Source organism: Heterodontus francisci, chromosome 30 (assembly GCF_036365525.1).
Source record: "Heterodontus francisci isolate sHetFra1 chromosome 30, sHetFra1.hap1, whole genome shotgun sequence".
NCBI classification, from domain to species: Eukaryota; Metazoa; Chordata; class Chondrichthyes; order Heterodontiformes; family Heterodontidae; genus Heterodontus; species Heterodontus francisci.
Window position 1 is genome coordinate 55,148,668 of NC_090400.1, and position 19,220 is coordinate 55,167,887.

The 19,220-nt window shown below is 46.8% G+C and overlaps 1 protein-coding gene across 3 annotated transcripts in view; it reads left to right on the forward strand.

The window, feature by feature from the left end:
* The window catches only part of ypel2a (yippee-like 2a), a 54,635-nt gene extending 37,824 nt beyond the window's left edge, over window positions 1–16,811 (forward strand). The window contains exons 2-5 of one of the 3 annotated variants that reach the window (XM_068010700.1): window positions 4,084–4,127; window positions 7,166–7,274; window positions 11,593–11,793; window positions 14,270–16,811. In XM_068010700.1, coding sequence (XP_067866801.1) covers window positions 4,084–4,127; window positions 7,166–7,274; window positions 11,593–11,784 — 345 coding nt within the window. In that variant the 3' untranslated portion in view covers window positions 11,785–11,793; window positions 14,270–16,811. Of the gene's footprint in view, window positions 1–4,083; window positions 4,128–7,165; window positions 7,275–8,982 lie in introns of all 3 variants that reach the window. The other 2 variants (XM_068010701.1, XM_068010702.1) reach the window with 2 other exon arrangements.
* Window positions 16,812–19,220: the final 2,409 nt, after the last annotated feature.

Sequence of the window (19,220 nt, forward strand, 5' to 3'; positions counted from 1 at the left end):
AATTGGAGCAAACGTCTTTGTGAATATTGTGTGATTTTAGGAAGGGGAGGATAGTCTGTGTGCGCAAGGGGCAGACCATGTACAAGAGCTCAGAGTTAGCTGCAATTGGACAGGTAGTGATGGTGCAGAAACAGAAAAGCCCTTCCACGGCTGAGGGGAGAAACCTTTTGCCAAGCGACACTTGTGGAGGCAACAAGAGGCGGATCCTGAACCCATTAACACCCATAAGGTTAGTCTGGGAGCTTCTGTGGATAGTGTGTTGATCTTTAGAGGGAGAAGTTGAGCTGAAATGCAGAGGATTTTTATGTCATTGGGAACCCACCCAGAGTGAGCTGCAGAACAGAGATTCAAAACTCACAGCCTCTGGTCACTGGAGTAAGTAGAGCATTCAAATGGTTAGTTAGAGGATCTCATAGAAACCTATAAAATTCTAACAGCACTAGATACGCTAGATGCAGGGAGGATGTTCCCAATGGCTGGGGAGTCCCAGGGGTCACGGTCTCAGGATACGGGGTATGCCATTTAGAACCGCGATGAGGGGAAATTTCTTCACTCAGAGGGTGGTGAACCTGTGGAATTCTCTACCGCAGAAGGCAGTGGAGGCCAAGTCATTAAACATATTCAAGAAGGAGATCGATATATTTCTTAATGCCAAAGGGATGAAGGGATATGGGGAGAAAGCAGGAACAGGGTACTGAATTAGACGATCAGCCATGATCATTTTTGAATGGCGGAGCAGGCCCGAGGGGCCTACTCCCGCTCCTATTTTCTATGTTGGCATAGAAGTGCAATATAGAAACTGGCCGTTCAGCCCTGCAGATCCATGTTAGTGTTTTAAGCTCCACACAAGCCACCTCCCACCCTCTTTCAACCCTCCTGCCCCCATCAGCATATCTTTCTGTTCCTTTTCTCCCTCATGTGTTTATCTGGCTTCCCCTTAAATGAATCTTTGCTATTTGTCTAAAGTAGCCTTTGTGGTTGCGAATGCCACTTGGAGTGCAGTTATCCAATATTTTCCATTCCCCGCCTCCTTTAAACAGCTCCTTCTGTGAGATCAGGCGTTTTTACAAAAATAGCGTCAGTGTCTGTGGCATTCACTGAAATAACAAGCAGGATAGTGGAAAAAGCTGTCTGGATTAACAAGCCCTCAGCCCTGGCTGTAGCCAGAGAGTGACTGACCGACTGAGCACGAACCGGGGGCTTATTTTTTTATTTTTTAAAAAAAAGTGTGAATGAATCGTGTTAGAATTCTTCGAAAATTAAAAGTGTGCACCATTTTTCTTTTTAAGGATCCAGATGCCTTTTTCATCCCCAAGTTTTTTCTTTCTCAGTGTGATGAAGTGTAGAGGGTAGACGGCTGGTATCGCTGTTACTGGGGGGGGGGGGGGGGTGGGGGGGGCGGGGGTTTATAGTAACTGTCTCACCTCTTTTCCTGTGGCCTTTGTTTATCACCACATATCCCCCTGCCAGCCACAATGTGGTTGAATCCCAGAAGGTTATCGTGACTCGTTCTCCCTTCACCCCTGTGCTGGCTCCCAGTCGAGTAACGCCTCAATTTTTAAAATTCCCATCCTTGTTTTCAAATCCCTTCATGGCCTCGTCCCTCCAAATCTCTGTAATCTCCTCCAGCCCCACAACCCTCCGAAATCTCTGCGCTCCTCCAATTCTGGCCTCTTGAGCATCCCCCATTTTAATTGCTCCACCATCAGTGGCCGTTCTTTCAGTACCTCGGTCCTAATCTCTGGAATACCCTCCCTACGCCTCTCCTCTCTACCTCCCTCCCCTCCTTTACGAAGCTCCTTAAAACCTACCTCTTTGGTCACCTGTCCTAAACTCATTGTGGCTCAGTGTTTGCCTTTCTTTGACTGTTCTGTGAAGTGCCTCGGGATGTTTTACTACATTAAAGGTGCTATATAAATACCATTTTTTGTTGGTGTGACAGACTTGTGTATAGTGTCACCCTTTACAGTTGATTTCTGCTGTACTTCACTGCACTCTCTGTATTCAGGAACGACCCACATCTCTTCTGGATAGCGTTGGTGCTCCAGTGAAGGAAAAGAAAGAACTGCATTTCTATAGTGCCTTTCACAACCTCAGGACATTGTCCTAAAGTGCCTGCAGGCAATTAAATAGTTTTTGAAGTGTAGTCAGTATTGTGGAAGGAGTTTGTTGTTGGTGTTTTGGCTGCTGGGGGTGTGAGGCTCTGCTTTAGCAGGTCAGAGGAGCTGGCGTTCACATTATTTCAATCCTCTTTCTCTCTCTCAGAAGGGAGTTCCCAGTCACGGCTCTGTTGTCTGCTTCGGGTGAGAGTAGACACTGGGGGATAATCACAGAAAGGTGATGGAAACACTCAGTGGGTCAAACAGCCGCTCTATCTATATATATATATATCTATATCTATATCTATATCTATATCTATATCTATCGAGAGAGAGGAGAGACAGAGAACAGAGACAGAGACCGGATTGGGTGGAACACCGTTTGTAACACCTCACCAGTGGAGCGTAATGTCAAGCGGGCTGTTAAACCCATGTCACAACTGATCCTGTCAGTTTCCCGAGGGGTGGGTTACTTTAAAATCTCCGCCCCTACCCCACGTTGTAAGCCAATGACCTTTTTTGTCAAAATCCCATTATATTACAGATGAGCAACTTTTCAGCGTGCACAGCTAGAAGACAGAAGGACTGTGAGAGAGTGAATGTTACTGGAGGTGAAATGATCAGAGAGAGCTCACTAGCTGGTGTCCTCTGAGCATGGTTCATCCCTGACCAAGAAGTGGGAAATTAACCCACACCCTCCCTCTTTTCCTCTCCTCGACTTCCACAAAGAGGTGGATGAGGAATTAAGAGGATGTGTGTTACCCCTAGATTCCTCTCACCCACTCGCAGTAGCTTCAGGCTCGGGGTGACCTCCCCACTCCATGTTGAATAGCCCCTCCCCCAGTGTCCAGCCTGAACCTCCGATGAGGTCCCAGAAAGGTTAATGCACTTAGCTCCTCTCTGCCCGCTGTTGCGATGCAGGCGTTACAGGTTGGTTTAAAATCAGCGGGGTTAAAATAAGGGTTTGGTATCAGTGCACTAGGCAGTTGTACAACTGCTGTACTGGGTGGAGAATAAACGTGGGGGGCGGTGCAAGAGTTTCTTTTTTGCCTCTCAGAGAAGGTTACATGTCTGCAGATGGGGCAGTTGGTGGAGTTGGCGATTGTGTCTGACCATGATGCTCTAGCGTGAGACAGACTTGATGGATCGGCCAAGCTTGTCCCGCCCGTCATTCTCGCATTCTCTGAAAGTCTTGATGAATGAGTGCTGGGAGAGTGTGCACGCTGGGATCAGAAGCTCTTGGCTTCCTTCTGCTGTTAGAGAGGGAAGCAATGTGACTCCAGTGGGGATGGAACTGGCTCAAAGCTTCTTCCGTCATGGCCGGTGCTGGCAGTGAGCTGTCAGAAATGGGCACTCGTGAGCCAAATGCAGTTTGTGGCCCATTGTAAACTGTGAGCTTAGCGTTCAGCTACCTGAAGTGAGAATAGAGCCAAATAGCCGATCCTCGACTTAATAGTCCACACGACCCTTGTTTCTTAAGCTGTGGCTCTGTGGGTAACACTTTCATCTCCTTGAGACAGTAGGTCCATGGGTTCAAGTCCCACTCCCAAGACCAAAGGCCATAATCTATACTGATACCCTCAGTGCAGTACTGAGGGAGTGCTGCACTGTTTGGATGAGAGGATAAACTGAGCCCCTGTCTGCTCCCTCAGGTGGACATAAAAGATCCCAGAGTGCTATGTCAATGAAGAGCAGGGACATGCTCCCTGATGTCCTGGCCAATCTTCATCCTTAAAATTGATTATCTATCATTCTCACACTGCTGTTTGTGGGATCTTGTCTGTGCGCAAATTGACTTCCGCCTTCCCCTACATTAAATCAGTGACTACAATTTGAAAGTACTTTGTTGGTTGTAAAGAGCTTTGGAATGTCCTGTGGTCGTGGTAGGCACTGTGTAAATGCACGTTCTTTCGTTAATGGGTTTACTCAGTATCCTTTCTGTGTAAGGTTTGGCACTGATTTTATTTTCTCATTTCCTTTTCAGTCTTTTCAAGGAAGCCAAGGTCGAGCTTACCTTTTCAACTCAGTGTGAGTATCACAGGACAAGGCCGGATCAACTCACCCGTTTGTTCCTCCCATCCATTGAGAAAAACCTTCCGTTTCCCCGCCCCCCCGCCCCCCCCACTGCTCTCCCTGTGGCACTGCAGGAACCTGTCCCTGAAATATCTGCGAGACCTCCTGCCCATGCTGTTGACTGCTGTTGGTATACAGTAATCACACTTCAACGGTATTTCATTGGCTCTAATGCACTTTGGGATGTCTTGAGGGGATCATGAAAGGTGCTATAGAAATGCAGGCCCTTTTGTCATGCAGCACACCTGAAATTGGTCCTTTCACCGGTTGTGCCCATTCTATGCCATGTTTTACCCTGGCATACTGATCAAGACAGGTTAATATCTTGTATACAACACGTTCTGATGAAAGGTCACTGACCTGAAACGTTAACTCTGCTTCTCTCTCCACAGATGCTGCCAGACCTGCTGAGTATTTCCAGCGTTACTTGTTTTTGTTTTGGATTTCCGGCATCTGCAGTATTTTGCTTTCATTATAATATCTTGTATAGTTCCATATTGTCGTCTCTCCTTTGTACCCTCTTGTGCTCTCTCACTCTTTGCTGTCAATGGAGGATTTATAAGGGAGTGCAGTCAAAACCCAGGGGTAGATTATCCCTATCCCAACTGCCCCATACTTGCCCACCACAACTCCCCTGGAAAGACTTCAGGCTGAGGGCACCAGCCAGTCACCCGTGACTCCTGGCCCAGTGTTGTCCTTCCCCACCGTGCATGCTCCGAGTTCCTGTAGGATTCACTGGACATTCAATCAGGTGATGTCCTCTTTCCCCATTCAGTCCAAGGGATTGAGACCAATAGTAGCAGCTGTACTGCTAGCCCAGGAGCCATCAACTAACAGCTAAGACTGGGGATGAAACCTCTGGGTTGAAATGCTGATAGGGTTGGATGAAGTAAAGTGGGAGGAGGCTCATATGGAGAGTGGATCAGTTGGGCTGAATGGACTTTTTCTGTGCTGTAAAAATCTATGTAACTTGGGGCCTTGTTAGTCTGTATTTTTTTTACATTCATTCTTGAGGTGTGGGCGTCACTGGCTAGGCTAGCATTTATTGCCCATCCCTAATTGTCCTCGAGAAAGTGGTGGTCAGCTGCCTTCTCGAACCGCTGCAGTCCTTGAGGTGCAGGTATACCCACAGTGCTGTTAGGAAGGGAGTTCCAGGATTTTGACCCAGCGACAGTGAAGGAACGGCGATATAGTTCCAAATCAGGATGGTGTGTGGCTTGGAGGGGAGCTTGCAGATGGTGGTGTTCCCATGTATTTGCTGCCCTTGTCCTTCTAGTTGGTAGAGGCTGTGGGTTTGGAAGGTGCTGTCTTAAGAACGTTGGTGCATTGCTGCAGTGCATCTTGTAGATGGTACACACTGCTGCCACTGTGCGTCGGTGATTGAGGGAGTGAATATTGTAGGTGGTGGATGGGATGCCAATCAAGCGGGCTGCTTTGTCCTGGATGGTAATATAAAAGCAAAATACTGCAGATGCTGGAAATCTGAAATAAAAACACGAAATGCTGGAAATACTCAGCAGGTCGGGCAGCATCTGTGGAGAGAGAAGCAGAGTTAATGTTTCAGGTCAGTGACCCTTCTTCAGAACTAGCAAATATTAGAAATGTAAAAGGTTATAACATTAACTTTGCTTCTCTCTCCACAGATGCTGCCCGACCTGCTGAGTATTTCCAGCATTTCTTGTTTTTATTTGTCCTGGATGGTGTCGAGCTGCTTGAGTCAATACTACACCAAGGGTGTGTTTACGTACAGCAGGGTCGGGGGAGGGAAATTGTTTTTGAATTAAGACAGAGCTGCCTCAGCACTAGGTGCTGCTACTTGCAGCAGGGAGTCAGGGAGCTCGGGTGTCTGTCCTTTAGCATCGAAATGTCATGTACCAAAAGCTTGTCCTATTCACTCTGACCTGTTGCGGGGATAGCAAACCGGGTCAAACAGTTTCCACTTCACCTGGCAGCTCAAACTACTGACACAGACAGTGTGTGATATGAGGATTGAGAAGAGGCTCTTCATTGGGTCCACCTTGCCCCTGTCATTATTCCCTTTGGCACTAAGTCTCTTAGCCACTCTCTTCCTGTTCAATCACCTCTCTTCCCAGTTCCATTACGACTGGGTCTTTCACCCTGGCAAAGGCCAGGATTTTGTACGATACTGTTGGTGGGGAGGGGCTGGGTCATTTTGCCACATTACTTCTTCCAAGGTGCCGCCTCTTCCGGGGCTACAGTTCCCAGGGGCATTGGATAGTCCTTTGTCCGTCTAGTGACCATTCGTCATGTGAGGCTCAACCGTGTCGGTGTCTGTTAAGCCACAGGACTATCACAGCCATGCTCCCCTCTCATGCCCCCAACCCTGTCTCTGTCTTGCTGACACTTCTGGCCACCCCCCCCCCCCACAATGTATGTTGCCTGATAGTGCTCAGAGCAGGAACCCGGGCTGCTTCGTTTTGTGTCTCTGAACCCAATGACATTGCAGCTACTTGTACATCCCAGTAGTGCCGCCCAGCCTGAGAACAGCCACTCAGCACAGAATGGGGGTTGAAGCTGCAACTTCCTGCTCCTCACTGCTTCCACCAATGAACTGCCTGAAGCCCAGTTGGAGGTTTCTTCGCCTTTTACTCGTTCAGTATAACATAGCTCTCCATATGCTGCCTGGTTTACAAAAGTTTGGGTTGTGTCTCTTCTCCTCTGACTTCTCCCCCCTCCCCCCCCCACCATGTTGTCTGAACCAATTTGAGTTTCCTTATCCTTTCTGCATTGCCCATGTTTGCAACATAGGAAAGGAGTAGACCATTCAGCCCCTCCAGACTGTTCCCCGAGTCAATCAGATCAACAACAACTTGCATTTATAATAGCACCTTTTTAATGTTTGCTATATTACCTCAGTGACCACACTTCAAAACTACTTAATTGACTAACCTATTTTGGGATGTCCTGAGGTGGAGAGAAATGCAAGTTGTGTCTCTTTTTAAGTGCTGATGTTTGCTTGAATCTCTTTGCAGAGTTAATGTGGGCTGTGGACCAGCAGAGGAGAGGGTTTTACTCACTGGCCTGCACGCAGTGGCTGACATTTACTGTGAAAACTGCAAAACCACACTGGGCTGGAAATACGTAAGTTGGTGTGTGTGTGTGCGTGGGTCTGTGTATTCCCTTGTGTCTGTATTTATGTGCATGTGTTTAAATATTTGATAACATCCCCTGTGAAACGCCTTGGGCCATTTTACTATGTTAAAAGTGCTATATAAATGCAAGTTGTTGTTGTATGCAACATTGTTACCCAGGGATTAACAATGCGCCTTCCCTCCCATACCCCACAACCCTCTGACAGACGAACTGTATATTACATGTGCCCTCATTCATGATACGTCAATCTTCCAGCAGGCAGACTGGCTTACGTATGAGCAGAACAAAGTATTAAGCTATTCTAGTTCTTGGGCAACAAGTGAACATACAGATCAACAATTGTGATCAAGTTCATCTAATTATCTTTGCATAATAATTAATAACGAATACATTACATAACAATACATTGTCTTGCTTGATTGAGAGTAACTTTTATTCAGCCTCCTACATTCTAACCTTCTGAGTCCGGGCAATAACCTGTCCTAGCAACTGTTTAAAAACCTGATTCAGTGTTTCTGCACCTATTTTATTTCCTTTTTCATAACCAGAGCTGAGGAGTTACACTAGACAACCCATAGTGAGCACCCAGGACCAGGGACTTCCCAGCGCAGTGGGTGTGAGGTGTTTGTCGATTATTGGGATATTATTGTTTACAGTCCTTGGAAAATATCTTCTATGCTTCAGTGGCTAACATTTTGACAACCTTCTTGTCTTTATTAATTAAATTTGTGTGAATACATTTTTTCCTTTTAAAAGTCCAACGTGTAAAAGTTACTTTCTTCCCACCTGCTCTCTGTGGAGGAAGTGGTCAAGAAACGTTCCCGACGTGACAAGCGCCCTATCACTGTCTCGCTTCAGATCAGCTAACTCTGTACGAACCCAGGATCAAGTCTAGGTTGAGACTTTGCTTCTGAAGCATCGAGGTTGCTCTCTGGACTTGCTTGTGGGGCAATAACAACGAATTCCGTTTAACTGCAGCTGCCACCAGCTGTACCAGATTTGCCTGTGCGCCTCATTGTCCCACATCTGCTGTATCACTGAGTCCACCTCTGTGACATCACCCATTTCTGCCCTTGCCTCAGTCCATCTGCTACTAAATTCCTCATCCCTGCCTTTAATTACCTCCAGCCACGACTATTCCAGTGCTCTCCTAACTGGCTGGCTGCCTACCTTCCACCATCCCTAAGCTTGAGCTCATCCGAAAATCTCCTGCCCATTCCTGACTCGCACCAAGTCCCCTTCAGCCGCCACCCCCGGTACTCTCTGACCTACGTCAGCTCCCATTCTGACAATGCCTCGATTGTTAAAAATCCTCATTGTTGTGTTCAAATCCCTCCGTGACGTCACCCCTCCCTATCTCTAACGTCCTCCAGCCCCACGACCCTCCAATTTTGCTCCTCCAATTTTGCCCTCTTGCCCATCCCTGAATTTAATTTCTCCGCCGTTGGCAGCTTCAGCTCTGGAATTCTCTCCCTAACCCTCTTTGCCTCTCTACCTCTTGGTAATCCTTTTAAAGCCTACCTCTTTGACCGACCTTTTGGCCACCAATCCCAATACCTCAAGTGGCCGAGTGTCAAATTTTGTTTGCTAACACTCCTCCTGTGAAACGCCTTGCGATGCACATACTAGCTTACAGGCACTACATAAATGCAAGTTATTGTTGTCGCATTTGAACTCTGCTGCCATTTGTCCACAGGAGCACGCCTTCGAGAGCAGTCAGAAATACAAAGAAGGAAAGTACATTATAGAACTTGCTCATATGATTAAGGACAATGGCTGGGAGTGAACAGAAAGTCCTGCTGGAGCAGACTGCTGGGCTGTTGTTTCTGGAACAAGAGGAGTAACTGAAGGCTTTGGTTGTACGTGTTGGGAGGAGCCAGGATGCCCGGCTCCATCTCTCAGCTACCCGCCTCTGCATTTCACTTCCTTTTTATTATTATCCTCTATTGTCTTTTTTGTTTTGCCTGCTGTGGTCGAACATCTCCTGGCTCTTCCTCTCCATTGTAGGCTCAGCTGAACGACTGCACCAAAGCTTGAGGATATTCAACTTTGCTTTTTCTTCAGTTCACTTGAAAAGCTGTTTTAGTGATATTCGCTTAACAGTAGCTTTGTTTGGGAGTGCGGGGAGGGGAGGGGAAAATCTGTCAAGTAAAAGCAGGCGGAGAAGACCAAGCTGAGGCCTTGCTCGTTGACGGTAGCTGGAGCTTTATCATGTCTGCCTGTCCCACCCGTTCAGCTGGGGAAGGGCTGCTGTGTCCCTGACCCCAACAGGCTGACAGGAGTGAAGCATCTTCACTCCCAAGCATGCGAGGCGCTGCAGGAGATGCTTGTCCCTTCTTGGAAGAAGGGAGATAGCGTCTTACTACCTTGTCCATTTTGAGCCAATGTCTTACACCCCCCCCCCCCCCCACCCCAAGCGCTCAATGTTCCTCTCGTGACATGACCATGGTGGCCCTGCATTTGACTCATGCGCAGACTTGAATTGGAGTGGGTAGGACCTGAGAGGGCCCTGTCTCCCCTCACTGCAGGTAGTGGGTGGTCTTTGGCCTGTGGTTGCCTCATGGTCACCCAGTAGAAATCATTGCCATTGCCCCTTTTTAAGGACATCACCAAGATGGGTTGGTCCAATCAAACTAAAAAGATGCTAAAATAAGCATCGAGTGCCGCTGAAGCAAAAGAATCAGGATTGTGTTACTGATTTCTACAAGACGCTCCGTACCCTGCGGTGCCCACCGGTCATGCAGGGCAGCCCCTGGAAGTGGGACTAAACCTCTACTTCCTGCATCCCCAATCCTAACCCTTCTCTCCCCGTCATCTCATCAGTTCCTTTCGAACGGTGGTCACTTAAAGATCAGTGTCTGTAACACGGTCAGTGTTCAAAGGTAATGACTGATCAGCTGATTGCAGCTCGGTATTAAGCTCTGGGGAAGTCTTGGCCGACGCTCCTGTTTGTGCATGAGAGAAAGTCGGTGGCGAAGCAAAACTGATGCCCCTCTGGTGCCCAGCAGGTGACTGATCTGCTGCAGACAAGGCGGGAAGATAAATATCGCTTAAAGTCTGTGTAGCAAAGTGGGGAGGAAGCCTCCCGCCAAGGGACGGTGAGGTTGGGGGCTGGAGAGGTGAGGATACCCAAACCCTAGAGCACGGATCCCAATTAAAATGCTTAACCTTCATTTCCAAAAGCTGCCAAACAGCGAAGGAGACTCAATAATTGTATTGGTGGGGGAGGGGGGAGTTGGTAGCTGCGTGGATAATAAAAGACTGCGCTGGTCCCGACTGCTAGATTGGTGGATCTGCTCATTACTTACTCATTTTTATTAACCCTTACAGTCCCTGGGAATATTGGGAAGGGTGGGGAAAGGGGGTGTTGATCAGTATGAGTGAAATACTGTGAAAATTGTCAAACACTGTTTGATCTCAACCAGTGTTTGTCTACATAAAGTTATATAAAGCTCTGGTTAGACCCTGTTTAAAGTAATTTCATTCAGTTCCAGGGCACTGTGTCTCGGGAAGGGTTTATTGACCTTCGAATGGGTGCAGCACAGATTCATTAGAATGATATCAGGGCTGAAAGAGTTAAATTTGAGGCATAGACTGGTGTGTTCCCTCGAACACACGAGATTAAAGGGTGATCTAATTTAGATGTTCAGGTGATTAAAGGAGTTGATAGGTTAGATAGAGAGAAACTATTTCCTCTGGTGGGGGGAGTCCAGAACAAGGGGGCAGAACCTTAAAATTAGAGCTGGGCTGTTCAGGAGTGATGTCAGGAGGCACTTCCTCACACGAAGGGGAGTGGAAATCTGGAACTCCTTTCCCCCGCACCCAAAAGGCTGTGGGGTCAATTGAAAATTTCAGAACTGAGATTAATAGATTTTCTTTTGTTAGGCAAGGGTTTTATGGGTTACAGAATGAAGACTGGCAAATGGGGTTAAGGTACAAATTAGCCATGATCTCACTGAATAATAGAACAGGCTCAAGGGGCTGAATGGCCTTTTCCTGGTCCTATGTTCCTACGTATATACAGGACTGATGGGTATCTAGAAATGACATTGTCCATGAGACCCCGTGTCCTCTGTGCACCCCAGGTGGGACGGGACGGAGTATTGAACCTTGTGATAGAACCTTTCATTTTGACTGAGTAAGTCAGTTGTTGATCAGGTAAATACTGGGGAATAATTTTGTCTCTGACCTACAAGTGACCCCCGGATAATTGGCATGAATGGGAAGGTTTCCTGCCAACCATTACAAAGAGCCCACATGCAGATTGTAGTCACATGACACTTCAACTTTCTTCTCCATTTTGTAGCAATGTGGAGGCCACACCAGCTGTGTATATAATATACATCCAGCGTGTAGCCAAACCCAGGGCTGGGTAATGCTGCTGAAATCCATGGTGCAGGCAAGCAGACCTCTGGGCTTTCGTGTGTTGACAGTACAACCGGTCAAACGAACCTGTCCAAATACTGACCAAAGCACCTCTCCGTTTACACACTGTTAAATGAGCCAGGTAACAAGTCCAGCCGTAATTGTAGCAACATTGTTCACTGGACTGCATTTAATAGGTACTAATGCATGATGGAAAGATCGTCCTTTAAGTGTCAGTTGTGTGGATAATCTAAAGTCATCATTCAGCACGGCCACCCTTCATTTTTGGGGTTTGACTTGAAAAGCTCCATCCAAACTCAAGTTTGGAAGGACAGGTCCTGCTTTGCGGGAGCTTTTCACCATTCCCATGGCATGCTCATCCTCAGACACTGCTAATAGTTGAGTGACGTCTCTGGGTCTCTGGGCTCGTGCGATGCACATCAGCCAAAGAGCTTTTTGTTCCCCATTTGAGGGGAGGGTCTGCTAGTGAGCAAGACCCATGAGCCCAAAGATCAAACATGCCAGCGTGGCCAATCAACATGGTTGGTGTAGACGTTTGTAGAGAGAGAGAAAGCCGAACTTTGCATTGCATGTTAGTGGGTATATCAGAAATACGGTGGTTGACTTGTTATCATGGCTTGTTTTCTGCCACACATGTAAAATAACATGTCCAAAGCAATGCCATAGAGCCTCTTGGGTGGGTGGCCTGTTGTACGCCCAACAAGTCCTTGGGTTCATGCAGCCAATTAGCCTTTGTTTTGTTGTGGCCAAAGCTAACTTATGATTGGATACCGCTTTGATCTGAAGTATTCTAACCATGGCTCCCATTGGCTACCAAATGGTGAGCAAATTCCCTAACATAGTCACGTTGCATGATGCGATTGGCTAAAGGATGTCCACTCTGCTAGATCATTTCCTACAGTGATAATGTGCTGTCCCCCTATTTAAACAACAAATTGGTAATATATACAGAACTTGTCTTATATTGTGTACTCTTGTAAATATTCATATTTAAAAGAATTTTTATAATATATATTCTGCAATGTGTGACCCATATCTTCGACTCAGCACTTTTTTTTGTCCTGCTATGTATTAATTTCATGCTGAAATATTTTCTTCCCATTTTTAAGGTGTTTTTGTTCCATCTCAATTTGTCACTCAGGAGAAATGCAACAATTCTTTGTGCTTGCATTTGTTTTCTGGTGTGTTTTAACAGCGTTGCCAAACTGACCAGAATCAACAAATCTGGTGGAGTAAAACCTTTCCCTGAGGGTTGGTATTGGTTGGTGATTCTGGCCTTTGGCCAGGGTCAGATAGTCCCACTTACCCATTCTTGCCATTGCATTTGTCACACGAGCCAATCCACATCTAGGGGCTGGACAGAGGGGTGTCTCAGTTTAGTTTCACCCATCGCTCTTGCTTTGAACTCCCCAGCCAGTGTGATGGGTAGGCCCCGGCTGCAGGCAGGTTGTAACTGCATCTTCTCTCCTGCACAGGACTCTGTTGCTGAGGGAGCTGCGTCACAAGCTCCTGCTGCTCATAATGGCCATTCTTCACATGAACCATTCAACTGCTGGGTAGATACTGTCCTTGGAGCTATCCATAGGCACCACTGAGCTTGGGTAGCTGGAGTGTGTTTAGGACGGAGACCCCTGACTGCATTTTATTTGACCTTGGCTTACATGAGGCCACTTGTGTCTAGTCAGGCTCTGGTCAAAACAGTGCAAAGCAACTTAACCTAGGACCTGCCTGGTGTTTAGTTGTATCCTGACTGAAATCTACTTTTGAAGGCGCATTATCTTTAGCTGCTAACACCTGATGTGGACAAAGCCCATTCGGGATTATTTAATGTCGCAGCAGGCAGTGACCCTGCTATGACCCTTTATTTAAAAGCATATTTTTGAACGGTTCAAGCCAGCTTGAACTGTGCGCAGTTATGCAGATTAATTAGGTGGTGCCTCTAGTTGTGAGCCAGGCCCAGTTCCTAATCTGTAAACCTTTGTCGCAGAGGATTGAATGCTGTGACCCACTCGTTTGACTACACATTTAGAATCGTACAGCACAGAAGGAGGCCATTCAGCCCAGAGTGCCTGTGCCGGCTCTTTGAGCTGTCCAGTTGGTCCCAACCCCCCTGTTCTTTCCCCACAGTCTTGCAAATTTCTCCTTTTTCAAGTATTTATCCAATTCCCTTTTGAAAGTTACTGTTGAATCTGCTCCCACCGCCCCCTCGGGTAGTGCGTTTCAGATCACAACAACTCGCTGTGTAAAAAAAAAAAAAAAACTCCTCTCCTGGTTCTTTTGTCATTTATCTTAAGTCTGTGACCTCTGGTTACTGGCACACCAGCCACTGGAAACTGTTTCTCCTTATTTACTCTATCAAAAGCATCATGATTTTGAACACCTCTATTGAATCTCCCCTTAACCTTCTCTAAAGAGAGCAATCCCAGTTTCTCTAATCTCTCCACATTCCGGAGGTCCTGGAACCATTCTCGTAAGTCTCTGCACTTCTTGTCCAAATGGTTTTCAATTTTTTTAATAGACCGATATGAGGTTGTGTTGTTGGGGGGCGGGGGGAACTGGATAACCGAGAGTTAAACAACTCCCCTTTCCTCCTCTAGAAAATGGATTCACGCACACCCAGAGCGAAAGGTCAAAGGTCTCCCTTCTTTAATCTGGTTGCAAGGATTCTACATGAAACGCGTTTGGTGTATTTACCAACTGAGTCAAGTTTAAACTATTGTCTGTTTCTTTAGTGGGGGGGGGAGGGGTGCGGGGGGAATGGGCTGAATGCTGAAGAAGAGGCTTATTTTAAACATCACCCAAGAAGAAAACCATTGTTGCATCTCTCCCCAACACCCTCACCCGCTGTCGATCTGTGTTCTTGTGTTTTACTGTCTGAGTTATTTTGTAACAGTGGATCAACAGCACAAGTCTTAATGTCTGGACCGTTAGCATGGGAATGTGATTCCTTTTCCCCCTCCTTGTCTCTCCTTTGTATGTTGTGCTTTGTTCTGTGAACTGTTCGACTGAGATTCATGCAGGTGATGCATTTGTGTTAAAGGTGTGGCTTCTGCAGGGCTCTGGTTTGTTGCCGAGCACTGACTTCAACCTACCTGAACAGCACAGGAAGATCCCATACAGGAACAGGAAGTTAGTTCAGGTGAAATGGACATTCAAAAGATTCCCCACTGTCCCTGGAACTGTATCCTCCCAGCACCTCGACCTCACCATCCCCCTTCCTGCCGTCAGAAACCTTAAGGTCCCCCTTTGCATTCTTTGCCCCTCTTCTGATCTCACACGGTTAGGTGGCTACTTACTATCTTTCTCTTTGTAAAGATTTCAAAGTACCAAACAAGCACTACAGCAACACGAGTTGTTTCGTATTCGAGGCCAGGAGCACCAGTAGCATTTTCCTGGTTTGTGACCCATGACTTGTCAGAGAAGTGAGTTCCCTATCTCGGCATTGCAACTGGAGAAGTCCCTGGCCCTTGAGGGAGGAGGCAGGAATAGTCACCCTAAGCCAAATTTGGCGAACCTCCCAATGCAGAGTGGGGCTTGCAGAGGCCTTGGAAGCAGGTAGTCCACCGGCCTTCTGATCCAATGATTGTAGAATCTCGCAGCAGAGGAGGCCATTTGGCCCTCTTTGAAAGAGCTATCCAATTAGTTCCATGAATTTCCCACCCCCCCCCCCCCGCCCCTTCCCCAGCCCTGCAAGTTTTTCCTTTTCAAGTATTTATTTAATTCCCTTTCGAAGCTAACTATTGAATCTGCTTCCACCACCTATTCAGGCAGCGCATCCCAGATCACAACTCACTGCCAATCACCTTTAAATCTGTGTTCCCCTCCTCTCCTGCAGGCTCTGACCCCTGATGGGTGCCATTCCACCAGCATAAGCAACCCTGCAGTACTTTACCTCGACTGGCTATTCTTAGTATGAGCAGTGAGAGTGGGGCTGTTCGACCATGGGGAGCATCACACCCAGATCCTCACTCAAAATCTCTGCATTTTGTAGCAGAATTTTCTGGCCCGTGATCGAGATCAGAAACCCTGGTTGATTTTTTTTTTTTCTCCCCTTCATACCTGAGGCAATTATTTGTAGCCTTTAAGCAGCCACTGTGAGATCAGCTAATTTTACAGGTCATGGATTGACAAAGTGCTTTTCTAATTACCTTTTCTCCAAAAGTGACTTGTTGCCTGTGAGGCTAAAAGGGATTATTAAAATATGACGGCAGGTTGCATAGACTAGGCTTATATTCAAGGAAATACATAAGATTAAGGAGTGATCTATAAGATGATTGATATATTTTGATAGGGTAGATAGAGAGAAACTATTTCATCTGGTGGAGGGAGTCCAGACAAGGGAATATAACCTTAAAAATTAGAGCCAGAGTTGTTCAGTGGTAATCTTAGGAAGCATTTCTTCACACAAAGGCTGGTGGAAATCTGGAACACTCTTTTCCCCAAAAAGCTGATGAAACTGGGGGTCAACTGAAAATTTCCAAACTGAGGCTGATAAAATTCTTGTCCGACAAAAGTCTAAGGTTTATGGAATGAAGGCAGGTCGAGGGTAAGATACAGATCAGCCATAATCTAATTGAATAGCAGAACAGGCTTGAAGGACTAAATGGCCTCTTCCTCTTCCTCCTCCTGCTGTTGTGTAGGATTTGCCAGTCTATTTCTTATTGAGTTATGAATCAGAGTGCAATTCAGATTATTAATAAAACTTTCTACCGAGATAATTCAGCCACTGCAGCAAGAAACTGACAATTTCTCTTCTGTCTGCTGTCCATCTCTCCACATCCCTAGGCAACGCTCTGCGATAGCTCGGTCCTGACTGCTACCCTGCTCTGTCCGGCACAGAAAGCAGTCTTGTGCCTCCGAGTGGGTCCAGCGGGGATGTGGGAGGTCGCAGCGCACTGGAGGTCGGTGGGCGAGCAGCAGCAGAAGAATGCTGTCCACACCTCAGCTCTTAGTGACAGCAGAACTACTCCTCCTCCCCCCCCACCCCAGTTGGGTAGGGCTGCACCCAGAATTGCCCTGCAGCCTCCCACACCTTCACTGTGTGTTTTGTATATAGTCAGTATTCCGAGGACGGACATTTGTAAAGTGTGTTGTTGGTGCTTAATTGTCACAAATAAAATAAAGTCTTTTTTTGGAATACTTGGAAGCCTCTTGCATTTGCTGTTTAAACAGGATGAATTAATTGTGCACTTAATCCATTAATAGGTTAGGAAAGATTTCTTATTAAAGATATGGTCTTTCCTGCCATGCCATCCGTAGCCCAGAATCTAGAATTCCAGACAGCCCTTTATAAAGTTCCACATGAAAGGCTGCTACCAGGTTAAAAGATTGAGCTTAAAGAAGCACTGGATCTTAGGGGAGTGGTAACAGGCTAGGGAGCTGTACACAGTGGAATGTCCCAGGGATCGGTGCTGTTGGGGGGGGTGGGGGGGGGAGGAGTGGGAAAGAGGGAGAGATGTACCAGGTGGAGTGTTCCAGGGATTGGTGCTGGGGGCAGGGAGTGCTGTACTGAGTGAAGTTGAAGTGGAATCTTGGGCAAGGGACAATAGGCTATATCCTGAAAACTAATAGAGAAAACATGCTCACATACCCTAGGGGTTTGGTGCCTGGGTTTTGGACCGAGGTGAGCTGAATCTCCAAACCAGAAGCATGGACTCACCATTCAGTGTGTGCGCCCATTGCTGTGGTCAGGATGCCGACAGTCCACTCGTACTTTGCAATGAGTCGTGCTACGCAAATACCACTGGTTAGGAGATCCCGATAGCTGGTGTCCACCTGGTGAAGGTCCAGACCCATGCTTAACAGTTGTTGAACGATAATCACTGATAAATCCAATAGGGAATTCAGAAGAAGCTCATGACCACAGGGAGCAGTTGAGGTGAATGGTATCGATACCTATAAGGGGAAGCTAGATAAACACATAAAGGAGAAAGGAATAGAAGGTTATGCTGATGAGGTGGTGGGTGGAGGCTTCTCTGGAGCGTAAACACTAGCATAGACCAGTTGGGCCAAATGGCCTGTTTATGTTCCGTGTGACTGTGCACCTTGGGAAGAGCTGTATTTGGGGTTACGTAGGCTCCAAGCTGAAATGTCTGATGATGGCAAATCAAAACCAGGCCAACCCTCCCAGTGAGGCGGTGACTGGTTTCTCCCCATGTCAAGACACCCAGTTCATCAAAAGAAAACTTGCTAGCCCAGCGACAAACCTCACTCAGGCAACCACGCGGATCCAATAGTCGTATTTTCTCAGGGAGCCTTTTGCATCACAAGATTCTCTTGTTGAACTCTGGTTAACCGCTTCCTGCCCAGCTATCAGCTGACCATTCTGAGCCACTGCAAAGAGCTCAAATCGCTGCACCTTTGCTAAGTAGACTGCAGTACCTCGTGTCGCAAACCGTGAGCATGCTTACATCAACCCTGAAATGTCCTTACTACACCGTGTAATTCTGCCTCTTCTATAGTGTTAGAAAGTGGCCAGTGTGGTTGCCCATTAAGGCATTAGGAGAGATGCCTAGAATTCACAGAACATAAACAGGCCATTTGGCCCAACTGGTCTATGCTGGTGTTGATGCTCCCGAGAAGCCGCCACCCACCACATCATCAGCATAACCTTCTATTCCTTTCTCCTTTATGTGTTTATCTAGCTTCCCCTTATAGGTATCTATACCATTCACCTCAACTGCTCCCTGTGGTCACCGGACTTCTTCTGAATTCCCAATTGGATTTATTAGTGATTATCTCATACTAATGGCCCCTAGTTTTGGGCTTGCCCACAAGTGGAAATATCTTCTCTATGTCAACACTATCACAACTCTATCAGGCCCCCTCTCGTTTTTCTCTTTTCTAGAGAAAAGAGCCTCAGCCTGTTAAGACTTTCCCTATAGGTTATAACCGCTCAGTTCTGGTGTCATCTTTGTGACTCTTTTGCAGTTTCTCCAGTGTCTTTCTATCCTTTGTGTAACATGGAGACCAGTGCTGTGCACAGGCCTCTAAACGTACTTGTAAGTAAATGCTGTGTTTTGATGCATTATACTGCATTCTATCGATGAGACAAAATATCTGAGGACCCAGGGTCCTGTACCACGGGCAGGAAAGAGAATGCAAAAAATAATTTCTAACATTGTTACAATGGGGGATTTGCGTTTAGAGAACTGAACCTGGGCAGGGGAAGGAGTCAACTGATAGCGCTTATTGAATTTGCCAGGCTATTAGTTTATAGAAGCTGGATATTGTCCTCGGGTTTTGATAATAAACACTCTCAATGTCTGTGGATAAATCAATTTGAAGGGCCAGAAATAGCTCCAAGGCATCGAGTGACAGTGGAATCCTCTGCAGGATCAGTTATGTCCTACAGCCAGGTTACTACAACCCTCAAGTATCTACATCTGTCCTTTGGACAAGATATTAAACTGAGATTCCTATTTGCCCCCTTTTGGTGGATATAAAAGATCCCATGGCATTAGTTCAGAGGAAAGCAGGGCAGATCTCCCGGGTGTGCTGGCCAATCTCAACCTACATCACTAAAAAGCAGATGATCTGCTCATTGCC